Source organism: Hydra viridissima, unplaced genomic scaffold (genome assembly GCF_058129835.1).
Source record: "Hydra viridissima isolate aposymbiotic clone 2 unplaced genomic scaffold, HvirCarnegie_v1 scaffold_14, whole genome shotgun sequence".
In the NCBI taxonomy this organism is placed as follows: domain Eukaryota; kingdom Metazoa; phylum Cnidaria; class Hydrozoa; order Anthoathecata; family Hydridae; genus Hydra; species Hydra viridissima.
Genome location: NW_028324313.1, coordinates 4,760,565 through 4,775,443, shown reverse-complemented (window position 1 = coordinate 4,775,443; position 14,879 = coordinate 4,760,565). Strand labels below are relative to the sequence as shown.

Sequence of the window (14,879 nt, the reverse complement as noted above, 5' to 3'; positions counted from 1 at the left end):
ATTTTTATTCTAAATATCGATATTTTTAAATAAATGTTATATTAAACTTTTTTTTTTCCTATGCTTAATTTGTCTTATTTCGCGCTTCACGGTTTTAAATATTTAAAATGTTTATGAAAGTTTTAAAAAAAAATATATCCTAAAAAATAAAATTCCAGCGAATTCGCTAAACTTCCAATTTTTATATATAAACATGAAAGTTAACTTTCATAGCTAATTAGCTATGAAAGCTTTTCTAGTGAACTTCCAGTGATCTTTAAAGATCACTGGAAGTTCACTAGAAAAGTTCACTGGAAGTTCACTGGAAGTTCACTGGGTTTTGGAACAAGATCACTGGAAGTTCGCTGGAAAAGATCACTGGAAGTTCGCTGGGTTTTGGAACAATTTTTCACTGGAAGTTCACTGGGTTTTTTTGTAAGGGTAGCATGGGAAAATTGGTGAAAATTGTTAACCATGCGTCCAGTTCAAAGATTGCGTGCCAATTTTTAACAGTCCATTTAATTGCTCACAGATTTTTTCACTTAAACTAATATAAAATAAAAAGCTTTAAGTCTAAAAGTAGATGCCTCTAGTGATCAACAAGTTGTGCATTGTAAAAACTTGGGTGATATTCTTAATCAAACTCTTGTTTCTTAAAAAGTTATTTCAGAGTTTTTTCTCAAGCTAGGCATTAATGGGGGTAAAGGGTTCTTGAAGTTTCGTGTTACTGTTGTTGAGAAAGATTAATTAAGAGTTGAGGCTTTGAGAGCACCTCCTTAAATGAGGTTTTTTAATTCAAAGAATTGCAAAAGACACAAGTGTAAAGCGTCAGTTTAAAATGGTAGTTTAAGAAGATCTTCCAAGGAAACATGAAAAGGGTTAACAGGTTTGGTCGTTGATATATGCTAATTAAGCTCAACCTATGACTGCAAATGGCATAAAAGCGGCAAACATTTTATTGGGCTTTAGTCATACTTAAGTTTAAACCTATGTTCAAAGTGTGATCACACTATACTATAAGTGTGATCATACTATAGTATTGGACAGAGCAGTTTTTAACTGGAAACTGATAAGGCTTGGTTGGTCAAGGAAGTAGAATTTCTTTTCATTTTTGCTTTAATTCATAAGACCTAAAGTTAGTATAGTAAATGAATAATAAGTGTTATGTAACACTTAACAAATAATGTAAAATTTGTTTTTCCAGACGTTAGGGGTTATGTACTTTCATTTTATGTATTAAGGCATTTTTATTTTCTGTAAAATTCACTATAATGGAATGCTGTCATTTTGGTCTTTTGTGCATGAAATCATGAAAAATGTAAAGTCAATTTTTTCTTTCCAACGTTTTAACTAGATTTTGAAATTTATATTATTAGCTTAGGGGAATATGTACTTTCACCTCATACGAGTTTTTTCTCGGGTCAGTTTGATGAAGTGTTTCGCTATTTTTGATAATAGTTTTGAATAAAAGTTAATAGAGTTTTAATCTTTAAATAATTGATATCTAGTGCACTAATAAAAAGTTATAAAGTTATAAGGTTTAAAGTTCGACAAATTGTGTTATTTTTCTTCATTTGTGATTCTTAAAGAAAATATATTTTGAATCGTTTATTTTTTAAGATATTATGTCTAGGCACCACCACTTATGGCACCATCACTTATGGTTACGGCACTGATACCAGGATTTCAGCAAGATGTCTTTCTGGTTTTAAGAAATTTTTTTTCTTTTTTGACGTAATTAAACAAAGCTTGTTCTCTTATGGTTAGCATTTGAATATTTTTCAAAATATACAAAATAGGGTAAAAAAGCTACACATGCAGCAACGTGCAATATTAGTTAGAATATTCTATATTAAAATTTAACATATAAGCTTTTTTCGTAATTCTTAGTTAATCAAGTTCTATTTATTTTTAATGCGTCTAGTTTACATTTACATATTTTACATTTCAACTAAAGGCATTAAATAAAAATTTTATTGTATCTTACGGAAAAGTGGTTTATAACTTTAGAGTCTCTGAAATAATGTTATTGCAACTTAGTGCTGCTGTCTTACTATATTTTTTTAGTTCATAGTTTTTGAAATTCATGTTATATTTTTATTTAAAATTGTTTTCTAAAAATGTTTTTTTTTTGTAGGAATCTCATGATAAAAAATGAGTACCAGGTATATTGTTTTTTTTTGTTGTTTTTTTTTAGTAATGTAGTAATTATATAACTATTTTTGATAAACTAAATTCTTTTATTTGTTTATTGAAACTAGTCTAACAAAAAGAAACATACATCTAATATAGAGTTTAAGTTTTCAGCTTAAAAGTTATCAAGCAATCAGAATAAAGCAATTACTATACTTTTCAGAAAAATATCTTGATGAAAAATTTGCTTTCCTTATTTATTACTTCAAAGTTACTTTTATTGATGACAAATGCATGCTTCTATTTCTCTAAAGACCTAGCAAATCTTTCCTTTCACCATCTTATTCTTGTGAGACACTCTCTGACCCTCATGATTGGTTTTCTAATGCCTGCTTATACACCAAAATTTTCCCTAAACAAAATGCATATAACTGTATTTGAAGAAACGCATTATTGCATTATTTTTATTGAGGAATTTGGTAAGTTTGCAATAGCATAACTTTAGGTCAGCTCTGTTAAAATATGAAATGAGTCATGCTCTGAATTTTTTTTTTTTAATCTTTTGATCCTGGATGATGTTACATACCCCTGTCATTTTAAATGCTTTTATAGTATTTTCAATGCAAATCTTGAAAATTGATAATCGGCTCCCTATATATTTATTGCTGATCCTTTATATCTATTATCTACCACTTTGTTTCATTGCTTACTTCTTTTTGACCTATTTTTATGTCTTAATTTATAGATCTTCTCAAAACTTCAAAAAAAAAAAAAAAAATCTGAGCTATGATTAATTTGGCTATCATTAGCAATTATATGGAACTTTTTATGTAAAATGATCAAAATAGCATGATGTATAACTTGTTTATAAGTTGCTTTGTTAAGAAAATGACATTTAACTTGAGAAAAAATAACTGAAATCAATTTAATTTGTGTCAACTTTTACTTTTTTAAAAAAATGACAGTTAATTTGAGAAATTAGAGTGGATAGTATTTAAAATTTGTGCACCAATTTTTTTTTAACAATCTTTTGTATATATTAAATAGATTATTTTTTAATGTTTTACAAAAAAAAAAAATTAAGAAAAAAATTTTAATGTGCTTTTTTTTTTGAAAACTAATGCAGTTTAGCATCAAAACATTTACCCAAAAGTTAACTCCTTTTACATTTAAGTACTAAGTAAATTGTTTTAGATAAAAATAAAAAAAAGTATATTTCACTCATAGCTACATCAGCTGTTTTTTTATTTAAAGTTTTTTTTCAGACTTGATCGTCTGCTTTTGATTTTGGACACAGGAACAACACCTGTTACTCGAAAAGCTGCTGCAAAACAACTTGGTGAAGTTCAGAAACTCCATCCTCATGAACTAAATAATCTTTTGACTAGAGTAGGTTTAAAATTTCAATTCTAAATTGATTAATTCCTTTTAATTTTTCATTTTCTTATTACCAAATACCATTCTAAATATAATACGATATTGTCAAAAGCATCAATCATTTATAGTTCAAATACAATACACACACATTTTTTAAAAATGTAGCAAGCTTATTGTGAAGTAAATTCTTTTTTGATTTAAAATTATTTTAAGAGGATTGTGCTTATAGCTATAATTCAAAAATAACCTCTTTGCATAAAATATTCAGAAACAGACTCCTAAATATCACTTTCCTAGAATTGTTAAGTTATACATATATACACACATACATACATACATACATACATACATACATACATACATACATACATACATACATACATACATACATACATACATACATACATACATACATACATACATACATACATACATACATACATACATACATACATACATACATACATACATACATACATACATACATACATACATACACACATACAAACTTTAGGGTTTAAATACACTTAACTGCAAAATTAGCACACCACTTATAAATTCCAACTTATTTTGAAAAATACTATGTATTTCTCGATATTACAAAGATGATAATAATGTTTATTGTTATGCCTTTTGTAGGTTTTATTCTATTTCCCTTGTTTAATTTTGAAATTATAGCAGCTTTTCATAAATAGCATGCTTTGCTGTAAATAAACCTCACTTCTAAAAAAGATGTGTGTATTGGTTTTGAATTGTTTTAACAGTAGAAAAGATAACTATCATTTGAGCAACACATCTGTTTGCAATGCAGTATTCTAGATGAAATTTAAGTCGTGATGAATGTGTTGCAGTTGTTACCTTGTCCAAAGAAGGATTAACAAATCACAAACTTGGTAGAAGATTTGGAGTGTCTCATACAACAGTCAGTAGGGTTCTACAAAGGTTTGTAGAAACCATTGATCAAACTAGACAACTTGGCCTAGGCAGACCATGAGCTACCAATGCCGTGGAGGACCAATTTTTAGTGCTTCGAACACTGAGAAAACAGTTGCAGAACAGTTTGCACAGAGCTTTTAACTGTTGATGGTGGACATCTGACTTTTCAACGATACATAGCAGAAATTTTAGAACCTTTTGTGGTACCTTTTGCACCGTACATTGGAAATGGATTCCTTCTTATGCATGATAATGCTAGACCACATACGGCTCATATTGTTACTGAATGCTTAAATAATGTTAATATTGCAGTTTTGGAGTGGCCAACTTGCAGTCTAGATATGAACCCAATGGAGCATCTTTGAGACATTATAGGATTGTTAGAAGCCAACACCCACCACCTAACAACCTAGACAAGCTGCAACAAAGTCCTATCACGTGTGGGAAGATATCCCTCAAGAAGCAATTAGTCCTCAATTGAAAGTATGCCACTGTGCTATCAGGCTGTAATAACATGAAGAGGTGGTAACACTAGCTATTGATAAGTCAAAAATATTTCAATTTGAGCTGTATTAGTGTGCATAACAATAATAATCATTTTACTTTATTTTGTTAAATGAACCATATTTTTGGTTTTAGTTTTTTTTTCACCATCCTCAAAGTCAATTTTATCATAACCATCAAAATTACTGTGTTCATGTGTTCTGTTCTTATGTCTGTCAAAATACATGATAACATATTATTATTGATGACAATTAAATATTGATATTGATGACAATTAAATTAAATTAAAATGTATAAGTGGTGCGTTAATTTTATGGTTAAGTGTGTGTGTGTGTGTATAATGAAATGTGTGTGTATAATTAAATTAAATTAAAATGTATAAGTGGTGCGTTAATTTTACGGTTAAGTGTGTGTGTGTGTGTGTGTGTATAATGAAATTTGTACACTTGTTTGGTTGAAAAATAATTTTTGATTAGATTTTAAGTTTTTTCAGATTTCTAATGATGCCTTATTACTTGATAGGGTAATTATTTAAATAGGGTTACAAGGGTACACATTAGTGCTGTTATGACTTTGAAATTATTCGACTGTCTACTAAATTGATTAATCTATTTTTCAAAGTTGACCAAAGTCAAGTTATACATTTTTAAAATTGACTAAGTTGACTAAAAGTTGAATTAGTGAAAATATTTGAATAAAAATTTTGTTATAATCATATACTTTAATGTTGCTTACAATTTATTTTTTAGATGCTATAAAATGAATAGAGTTTTAAGAGAGTAAACAAAAAAACTAGGTGGTATGTATTACTGTTATAATAACACATGTTGTTGGTATATCAAAAGCATTCTCTTTATTCAATTTTAGTTCATCTAATATCTTAGATGAATTAAAATTGAATAAACAAACAAAAACAGAAATTAAAATCACAAAGTAAAGAATAAAAATACAGATGGGTTTTTTTATATCAATTTTCATAACAATTAAAGCAAAAAATTAACATAAAAAATTAATTGATAAAAAACAGTGGCGTAGATAGGTGGGGTTAGATAGGGTGGCTAAACTTTTTTTGGGGTGGCAGGTTTATAAAACTTTTTTGCATCCTTAACTGAGTACCATAACACATTACTTAACATTTTCTTTTAAAAAGCATCAAGTGGTTACTATAATGAGAAAAGGGAAACATTAATGAAATGGTGCTACATACAGAAAGCTAAGAGTTAAGTTTATGTGATACAGCAAATTAGGTTCAATGTTCAGATATTTTAGTTGAATTAAAAAAGCCGCTTTAAATGCTGTTCTTATGCATGGCTCAATCTTTATAAATAATTTATCTTTACAAGATAAACTACTAATAAAGATGTCTTTAATAATTGGTCAGCATCATAACAATATCAAAGGTTGATAAAATTAAATCAAGTGAAAAAATAGAAATAAGGATGTCAGGATGATTACCCGATTAAAGAGACTTTTAGTTGATTAGTAAGAAACCCAGTCAATAAAATGACTATTCAATTTTTCAAAGTCAACTAATTTTGACTTTTGACTAGTAGACTTTCAGTCGATTTAGTCGAATTCGATAACAACACTAGTACACATTATTTGAGTTATATTTCTTAACTAAATATTTAAAAATTTTAGGTTTATACATATCTTAAAAGTAAAAGTTGGGAAACACGTGTTGCTGCAGCACAAGCAATTGAAGCTATTGCAAACAATGTGCCACAATGGAATCCAGATGGAATAAAAGTAAAAGAAGGTAAATGCTTTTACAAATTTATTTTTATTTTTAGCTAACATATCTATTATTTTAAAAACTAAATTTAATATTCCAATCTGATAATCAAATCTAATAATCAAGTTTAATAATCAAATTTAATAATCAAATCTAGAAGCTAAATATAAATTTGATAAATTTTAGTAAAGAATATTAAACATAAAACAATGGCTTCAACTCTTCCCAATTTTATTATCAGACATTCTTGTTAGAATGAACATCTTCTAATACTGTTAATTCAATAATTTCAAATCTTTTTTTCATATGATTTTGGTAAGCAGTTCTAATTCATCTGATTGCAAATCAGTGCAAAGTAATCTGTGTTTATATGTGTATATATCTTATATTATAGGGCTTTTTTTTTGCTATACTATTATGAAATCACTCCTTTCTCATATATGAATTTAAATTGCATCTACTATATTATTCATTACAAAATCTTGTAAAGTTAATGAGTTTAGAAAACTTATAAAATTGAAGGTTTTTTAAGTCAAAATTTGAAAGCCAAAATATATGATGAAAAATTGAGTCATAATATGTTTTTAAATGACCAAACACAGCAAAAATTTATTCCAGCAAAGCTTTTACTTTCAAAAGTCAAGTAATGACTTATTATGTCTATTATTGTAATAATTCTAATTATATGCATACTACTGAAAGTTGTGGCTGAAGTAAATAAATTCTTTTATAAAATGATGTTCTCCAATGGCTACCAATTTTTGTTTTATACATTTTTGTTTAGAACCTGATGTTTATATTCATAAAACAGGAAGTAAATTGTTATTTGAACAGTTCGATATATCAGTTGTTCTGGAGAAAGGTGAAAAGTTATTAGGTTCATCAGGAAATGAATTTGATGTTGAGGAAGAGGCCCTAACTAGTGGTATGTTATTTAAAAATTCAGTTTTGTTTCTTCTCTTATACAATTTTTTCTCTTTCTCTAACAAAATGCTTAAGTCTATTTTTTCAGGTATGTCCCGGTCAGATGCAATAGCATTCCAGCGACATGCTCTTAAAAAAAGATTAGGTCTAGATCTTATTAGTGGTCTAGACATTGGTGTAGAAAACTTGCTGGATGATGATGAACTTGTCACTAATGAGAAATCTGAACCAATAGCAACTAAATTAACTGAGGTATCAAGTTTTTCATTTTATCTACAAAACTACTTCTAATGCTGTTAATTTTGCAAATTTATTTTGGATAAAAATACATAAAAGAATATGAAAGTAAAAGAGATTAGGAGCTGTAGCCATTTTTTTTTTTAATTGTTATACTTTCTGTAATATTTAATTTTTTTGATATACAGTTTTTATGAAAGGAAGTGGTTGTAGTATTAACACTTCTAACTTTTTAAAAGAGTATAGTTGTAACAAATGAAGGGTGGAAAAGTACAACAAGGGATATCAGATTTTAAGACATTATTTGCATATAATCTAATACACTTAACCGTAAAATTAACGCACCACTTTTACATTTTAATTTGATTTAATTGTCGTCAATATCAATATTTAATTGTCATCAATAATAATAATGTTATCATCTCCCCTCCCCTCCCCTCCCCTACCTACCTACCTACCTACCTCTCCCCTACCTACCTACCTACCTCTCCCCTCCCCTCTCTACTCCCCTCTCTACTCCCTCTCTTCTTCCTCTTTTCTACATCTCATCTTCCAACCAACACATAAGACCTTGGTCTACATGTTTTTATTTAATCAAGTATCAGATGACAAGGTGATAAGATACAGGCTATGCTGGAATATTTGTATTTAAGTTTTGCATTCAAAATTTTTTGTATTCATTAACTATATATAAAATTAAAATTAGTGATTTGGTTTACAGAGTGCTGTGGAAATAGTTGCCTCTCAAATTGCTGCCATTACATCAGATGGTCAAATGAGTTCTCGAGAGAAAAATCGAGCGAAACGTATGGCAAAAAGTCTTGCTAAGCAAAGATCTAGAGATTTGGATTCTAGGAGGTAGCCTTTAAAATTAATTTGCTTAAACGATTGCAGAATTTTCAAATCTAATCTTCGGTTTTTCTTGAATAAAAATCTAATTGAAATAGATATCAAAATAATTATTTTTCCAATTTGGTAAATAGGTTATTTGTTAATAGAATAAAAAAAAGTAGGCTTTGACTCATTACCGTTTACTCAGAAAATTCATTAAAAGGTACAATGATACAAATTAAGAGGTTTCACAAAAGTTTAAACGATTTTATTTAGGATCAATTATTCGCTAACTAATTGATAAATCCGCTGCGAAATTTTTTTTCGCAGCAAATTTATCAATTAATTAGCAAATAATTGAGTAGTTTTTCAATCAAAAAATTCATCACAACATCATCAGGCAGCTTTTAATTCATTAAAAATCAACTTAAAATATTGTGGATTTCAAATTAATTTCAATTGCGTGCAAATGGGTCGAAAATCAGTTTCTAGTGACATCAAATGGCAAGTTATTGGTATGGCGCGGACAAAAAATCACACAAACGTTCAAATAGGCAAAATACTTAACATTTCTGAATATTGCGTAAGAAAAACCATCAAAACCTGGGAACTTACCAAGGATGTCTCTGACATGCCGCGTACTGGGAGACCATCCAAACTCAGCAACCGTGACAAAAATGGTATATTCAGAATGAGCAGAGAAAACCCCAGACTCAGCTACAAAAAGCTAGCACAAATCTTCAATGAGTCAAAAAATAATCCAAAAGTTAGCAGAGAGCTCGTGAGACAAACATTGTCGGACAAAGGTATTGGAACGTACATAGCTGTCAAAAACCTATTCTTTCAATCACGGATAAACGTAAATGACGAGTGTGGTCCAAAGAAAGGCTGGACTGGTCTGTAGAACAGTGGGTAAAAGTTATTTGGAGTGATGAAGCTAACTTTCAAGTTGTAAACCGCAAGGGAAGAATCTATGTCAAAAGATTTGCAACTGAGAAATATTCAGACAGGTTTTTGCAACATCGTCGACAAGACGGTGGAGGTTCGGTTGGCATCTGGGGATGTTTTTCTCACAAAGGTATAGGCTTCTGTGAGCTGTATGAAGGCTGAATTAATCAATACACCTACAAGAACACATTGGAAACGTGTTTAGTTCCATCAATCAGACATTTGTATGGCAGAAGCAAGCAATTCATCTTTCAAGACGGGGCTTCAGCTCATACAGCACACTCAATCAAAGAATATTTTTTGAAAAAAAAGTTCAATGTGATGCCCTGGTGCCTAGATCACCAGATCTCAACCCAATCGAAAATATTTGGTCTTGGATCGACAATTAACTGACATACCATGAAATTCAATCAACTCAGCATTTAAAGCAACTTTTGAATGAGTACTGGCTGAAGGTACCTCGCGTGATGTGCATGAAATTAGTTGAATCAATGCATAAACGAGTTTATCTTTGCTATAAAAACAAAGGAGGACACTTCAAATATTAATTTCGCTTTTTTTTTCATTTTTTGTTTGAATGTTGCAATTCGTTTAAACTTTTGTGCTTCTTATTTTTCCTATAAGATTTTTTGTAATAGCTTTTTTCTAACTAAATATTAAAATTTTTATAACATGTTCATATTCATTTTTAAGCTAATTACTTTTTCTTTAATAAATAAAAAAAATGAAGTCGATATCATTTTACAGTTTTTCTTTATTAAACAAAAACCAAACATAATTGATAAAAATTCTGCAATCGTTTAAACTTTTGTGAATAGCTGTACAGGGTTTTTTTTTTTTTGAACTTCACTTGTAAGAAGCATTTTTCTTGTAGTTTAAATCAAAGTATAAAATGTTAAATCTTCACATTTTTTATGCTATAAGTGGGGTAACTTGGCGCAAAAAGGAATTTTTGGTTTATTTGTGATATGATGATTTATTTGTGATGTGAAGGAAGGCAATAGAGTTCATACAGTAATTGATGTATAAAAACATCAATATCCAATAATATTTGAATTTTGTGTGGATATATGTTTAACTTATATCATGGTATTTTTTTTTAAATTCAAAATTTTAAATAATTTAAAAAAATTTCAAACAATAAGTATAAGTCTAGGCAAATTTAAAGTTTTAATAAATTGGTCCATATTTTAAAAAATAGCTTTGATGATTCTGCTCCCTCTGCTGAAAAAAGAGTGCGACGTACACAAAGTGTTGTTGTTGATCAAACAACTGAAGATAAAGTCTTAGTTGATAATATTGCTGACAATAGCCTTGCTATTGAGGAGGTTGTGTAAATTTTACATTGCTTCATTGTTAATATAAATAGTGAATTTTTTTAAACTAACAAATTTATTTCAAGTTGTAAGGTTCTAAAACATTGTAATTGATTTTTTAGTTAGAATGCTGGCCATTTGAAGACTTTTGTGCAGAATTATGCAGTGAACTCTTTAACCCTGCATGGGAAATTCGTCATGGTGCCTCTTCAGGTTTGCGAGAAATTATTAAAGTTCATGGAGCTGGGGCTGGAAAAGTCAAAAATTTGTCTGTGGAAAAGGTTTCTTTCTTCTCAATCATTTTTAAATTCTGATAAAAATCAAAGTAGTTGTAAAAAATTATAATGCTAATAAAAATACAATAATAAAAGTTAAAGTATTAACAAATATTGTAGTTATATGTTTTCTTTTTTCATCAAATTTTACTCTTCATGTTATCTTGTTGTACATGCATTTTTACCTTACCTTTTGAAAGTTGTAGTAAGACTTTACCACAATAAATTTTAACTCATTTTAAAGTGAATCTTTAGAATACAATACAAATAGTTATCTACTTTTTCTTAAATACATTAACATATGCATGATTTCAGTTATAAAACATAATGATCAATGAATTTAAAAAAAAAAAAGAATCAAAATAAAGCATTTTGATATTTTTCTATGTTTTAAAATAGTTAAAGTATTTGCCTAAAAAAAGTGTTCAGTTTTGCTTGAACAACAGTGTATATATTCAGTTTTGCTTGAACATAGTTTTTTATGAAATATTTTAAAGATAGGAAATTATTTTTGATATTAAATGATTACCAAATCATTTAAAAGGTCTGGCTGACAAAACAATATACTTTTTCTTAAAAGATAAAGTTTATAACTTCTTTCAAATCTAGATCACCTTTTCTGTTGTTTTCTTTTTTCTTTTTAGATGTCTATTGTAAATACAGAGTGGCTTGAGGACACAGCTTTAAAATTGCTTTGTGTTTTTGCATTGGACAGATTTGGAGATTTTATTTCAGATGAGGTCTTTGCTGGTTTTACAACACTTAACATTCCTCTACTGACACAAATTATTTTTCATTGTGTTTTTATCTTATTTTACTAATATTTATTTTATTTTTTATTTTTGCATTAATTGGGTTGGCAAGAAAGTAACTTAGCTAGTACAGTGTAAAATAAAACTCTTTTTTTTTTATACCAAGAAAAATATCTAAGTAAAATTTACTTTACTTAGTTACATGTTTTCCATTTTGTTCAAAAATATTTTGCTATCTATCTGGCAGTGCTATGATACCCATAGTTTTTTTTATAAGAACCATAAGTTCTGCTCAAAGAACCTCTGGTTACTATAAAAAAAAAACTGAATAAAATGCAATTTCAAGTTATTATCATTAGTGAAAGTTTTACAATTCAAATGGTTTTGTAAACTTATAAAGTAAACGGCAATCTGATAGTTCTTACACTAAAAATGTCAGAGAACTAGCAGCTGTAAAAAAATTGATGTGCAGTTTACTTCTACATTAAACTAAAAGTAATTCTGTATTAAGTAAAAGTAAGCTTTCAAAGTAAAAAAACCATAGAAGTCATCAAAGTAAAAAAATCATAGAAGTCAATTTATAGAAGTCATCCAAAATGAACATTGTCCCAATTATCTATTTAAAAAAGAAATTACTTTCTTGGCATTCCAATTATATTTAGTATTTTTAGAAGCCAAAATTTTTTCATTATACTATAAAGCTTTTGAAACCACCTGATAAATTAGATTTTTGAAAAATATTTTTTCTTTTTTTCCCTTGCATTATTAAAGAATGTTCAAAGCTAAGATAGTTCTTTAATATCTTCCCATCACAGTTGTGAATTACAGTAATGTGTATATATATATATATATATATATATATATATATATATATATATATATATATATATATATTGTGAATTACAGTAATGTGTGTATATATATATATATGTGTGTGTGTTATGTATGTATGTATGTATGTATGTATGTATGTATGTATGTATGTATGTATGTATGTATGTATGTATGTATGTATGTATGTATGTATGTATGTATGTATGTATGTATGTTTGTATGTAAAATACATTGTTGTATCACTCCTTTAAAAGCATACATTCAGATGTAAAAACTTTGTATATAAAGGCTCACAGATAGATAAAATTTTGTCAACTTTTTGTAAATTTTCAAATTTAAAATAAAATTTTTATTGGATTATCGTTATTTCAGGTTGTAGCACCTGTCCATGAGACATGTGCACAAACATTAGGTTCAACTTTACATCATATGAGGTGTGATAGTGTACGAAAAGTCCTTAGTATACTTGTTCAACTACAACAGAATAGTGAATGGCAAGTTCGACATGGTGGTTTACTTGGTTTAAAATACATGCTCGCTGTAAGAAAGGTAAGTTTTTTTTAATTAATCCTGAGATCAGAACTGGTTTCCAATTTTACAATCATTAAAAAATAATAATGATAAACTTAAATCTGATTTTGAAAAAAAAAAAAAAAAAGGGAGGGGTGTGAAAACCTGAAAGATTTTGAAACTAAACAATAAACTCTATTGGTATATTATTCAATCTTTCTACCTTTTATTCTTAAATTACCTTTTTTTTTTAGGTTTTTTCCAGATTTTTTATTAAAAAGAAGTCCTTTGTTTTACATTTGGGTTGTTAACATTATTAATTGTTTTTTTGAAGTGGCTCTGCAATCAAAAACCAAATTGTTTGCTAAATGTTTTTCCTGTTTGATTTTCTGTCATCAGGTGATTAATAAAAGTACTTTTTGGGGTCATTTCTTAATGGTAAATACTAACTGTAATTAAAATAAATCAAACAAACTAACAAAACCTAAACTGGACTCGATCAACAATAAATATGAATAATGTTTGGTAAACGAATAATTTGGTTTTTCACAAATTGATTGTGCTTTTTTTTTTCAACATTCTGGTAAACCTAGTAAAGCTAAAGATGACCAAACCAAAAAACTATAATTGAATTGGATTTTATATAACTACAAGAGATTCCAGAGAAGTAAATGTATCCAAATATTGAAAATCCTTTGAAATGTTTGATTTTAAATGAATTAAAAGATATTCTTTTGACACAAAAAATAATGAGCCTCAGCAAAAGTTACTCTAAATCAACAGGATTACAAAGATGTTGTGCATTTTTGGCTTCTGGAGGAAACAAGCAAATAAATAAGAACAGATTGTAAAGAAATCATGGTTCACTATGATAATGTTAGACCATGCACATCTTTGGTAACTATTAATAAAAACTAATTAAAATAAATAAAAACTAATTGGAACATGGTTGGAAAATGACATTATCTAACATGTAGCCCTGACCTTGAACTATCAGATTAACATTTATTTTTTAATTTTTTTTACTTTTAACGCTGACCTTAAACCACACTTGGTTCAGTTACTTGCTGATAAGCACTGAAATATCTGTGAAATAATGTTACTTAATAGTGGCAAAACCTTAATAAACAAAATGGAAAATCTATAGTTGATTAAAGTTCATTCCTTGAAAAAGAATGGTGTTTTGTTATACACTGAATATATATATATATATATATATATATATATATATATATATATATATATATATATATATATATATATATATATATATACATACACACACTAAGTAACAAGTCCTCAGTTCATTTTTAAAAAAGATGTAAACTCAAATTTGTCGTAAGAAGTATAATTTTAAAAATTAGGTCCTTATAAAAAAATTCACAATATTATTCTGTTCCCGTAATCTCGTCAATGAGTTGATTGTTTATTTTAACCCAATACAAAATAAATTCTTTTTGTATTTTTCATTTAGCAATATTTTCCATGGCCAGTACATACAGCTACATTTTATTGACAATACTTGTAGATAGGATTGCATAAGTAAATGTAATTAGTGTAGTTATAGGAGATTTTCAGTTGCATTCAA

At 28.0% G+C, this 14,879-nt stretch overlaps 1 protein-coding gene across 4 annotated transcripts in view; it reads left to right on the top strand.

The window, feature by feature from the left end:
• The window catches only part of LOC145192822 (TATA-binding protein-associated factor 172-like), an 82,711-nt gene that overhangs the window by 12,093 nt on the left and 55,739 nt on the right, over nucleotides 1–14,879 (top strand). For 2 of the 4 annotated variants that reach the window (XR_016447016.1, XM_090072202.1), the window contains exons 4-14: nucleotides 1,613–1,684; nucleotides 2,117–2,144; nucleotides 3,378–3,501; nucleotides 6,571–6,688; nucleotides 7,449–7,589; nucleotides 7,677–7,840; nucleotides 8,547–8,683; nucleotides 10,806–10,932; nucleotides 11,043–11,201; nucleotides 11,840–11,935; nucleotides 13,154–13,330. Coding sequence is in view for 3 of the 4 variants with exons in the window: in XM_090072202.1 (XP_089928328.1) it covers nucleotides 2,134–2,144; nucleotides 3,378–3,501; nucleotides 6,571–6,688; nucleotides 7,449–7,589; nucleotides 7,677–7,840; nucleotides 8,547–8,683; nucleotides 10,806–10,932; nucleotides 11,043–11,201; nucleotides 11,840–11,935; nucleotides 13,154–13,330 (1,254 nt within the window). In the remaining variant the exon portion in view is untranslated. Of the gene's footprint in view, nucleotides 1–1,612; nucleotides 1,742–2,116; nucleotides 2,145–3,377; nucleotides 3,502–6,570; nucleotides 6,689–7,448; nucleotides 7,590–7,676; nucleotides 7,841–8,546; nucleotides 8,684–10,805; nucleotides 10,933–11,042; nucleotides 11,202–11,839; nucleotides 11,936–13,153; nucleotides 13,331–14,879 lie in introns of those variants that run through there. The other 2 variants (XM_090072203.1, XM_090072204.1) reach the window with 2 other exon arrangements.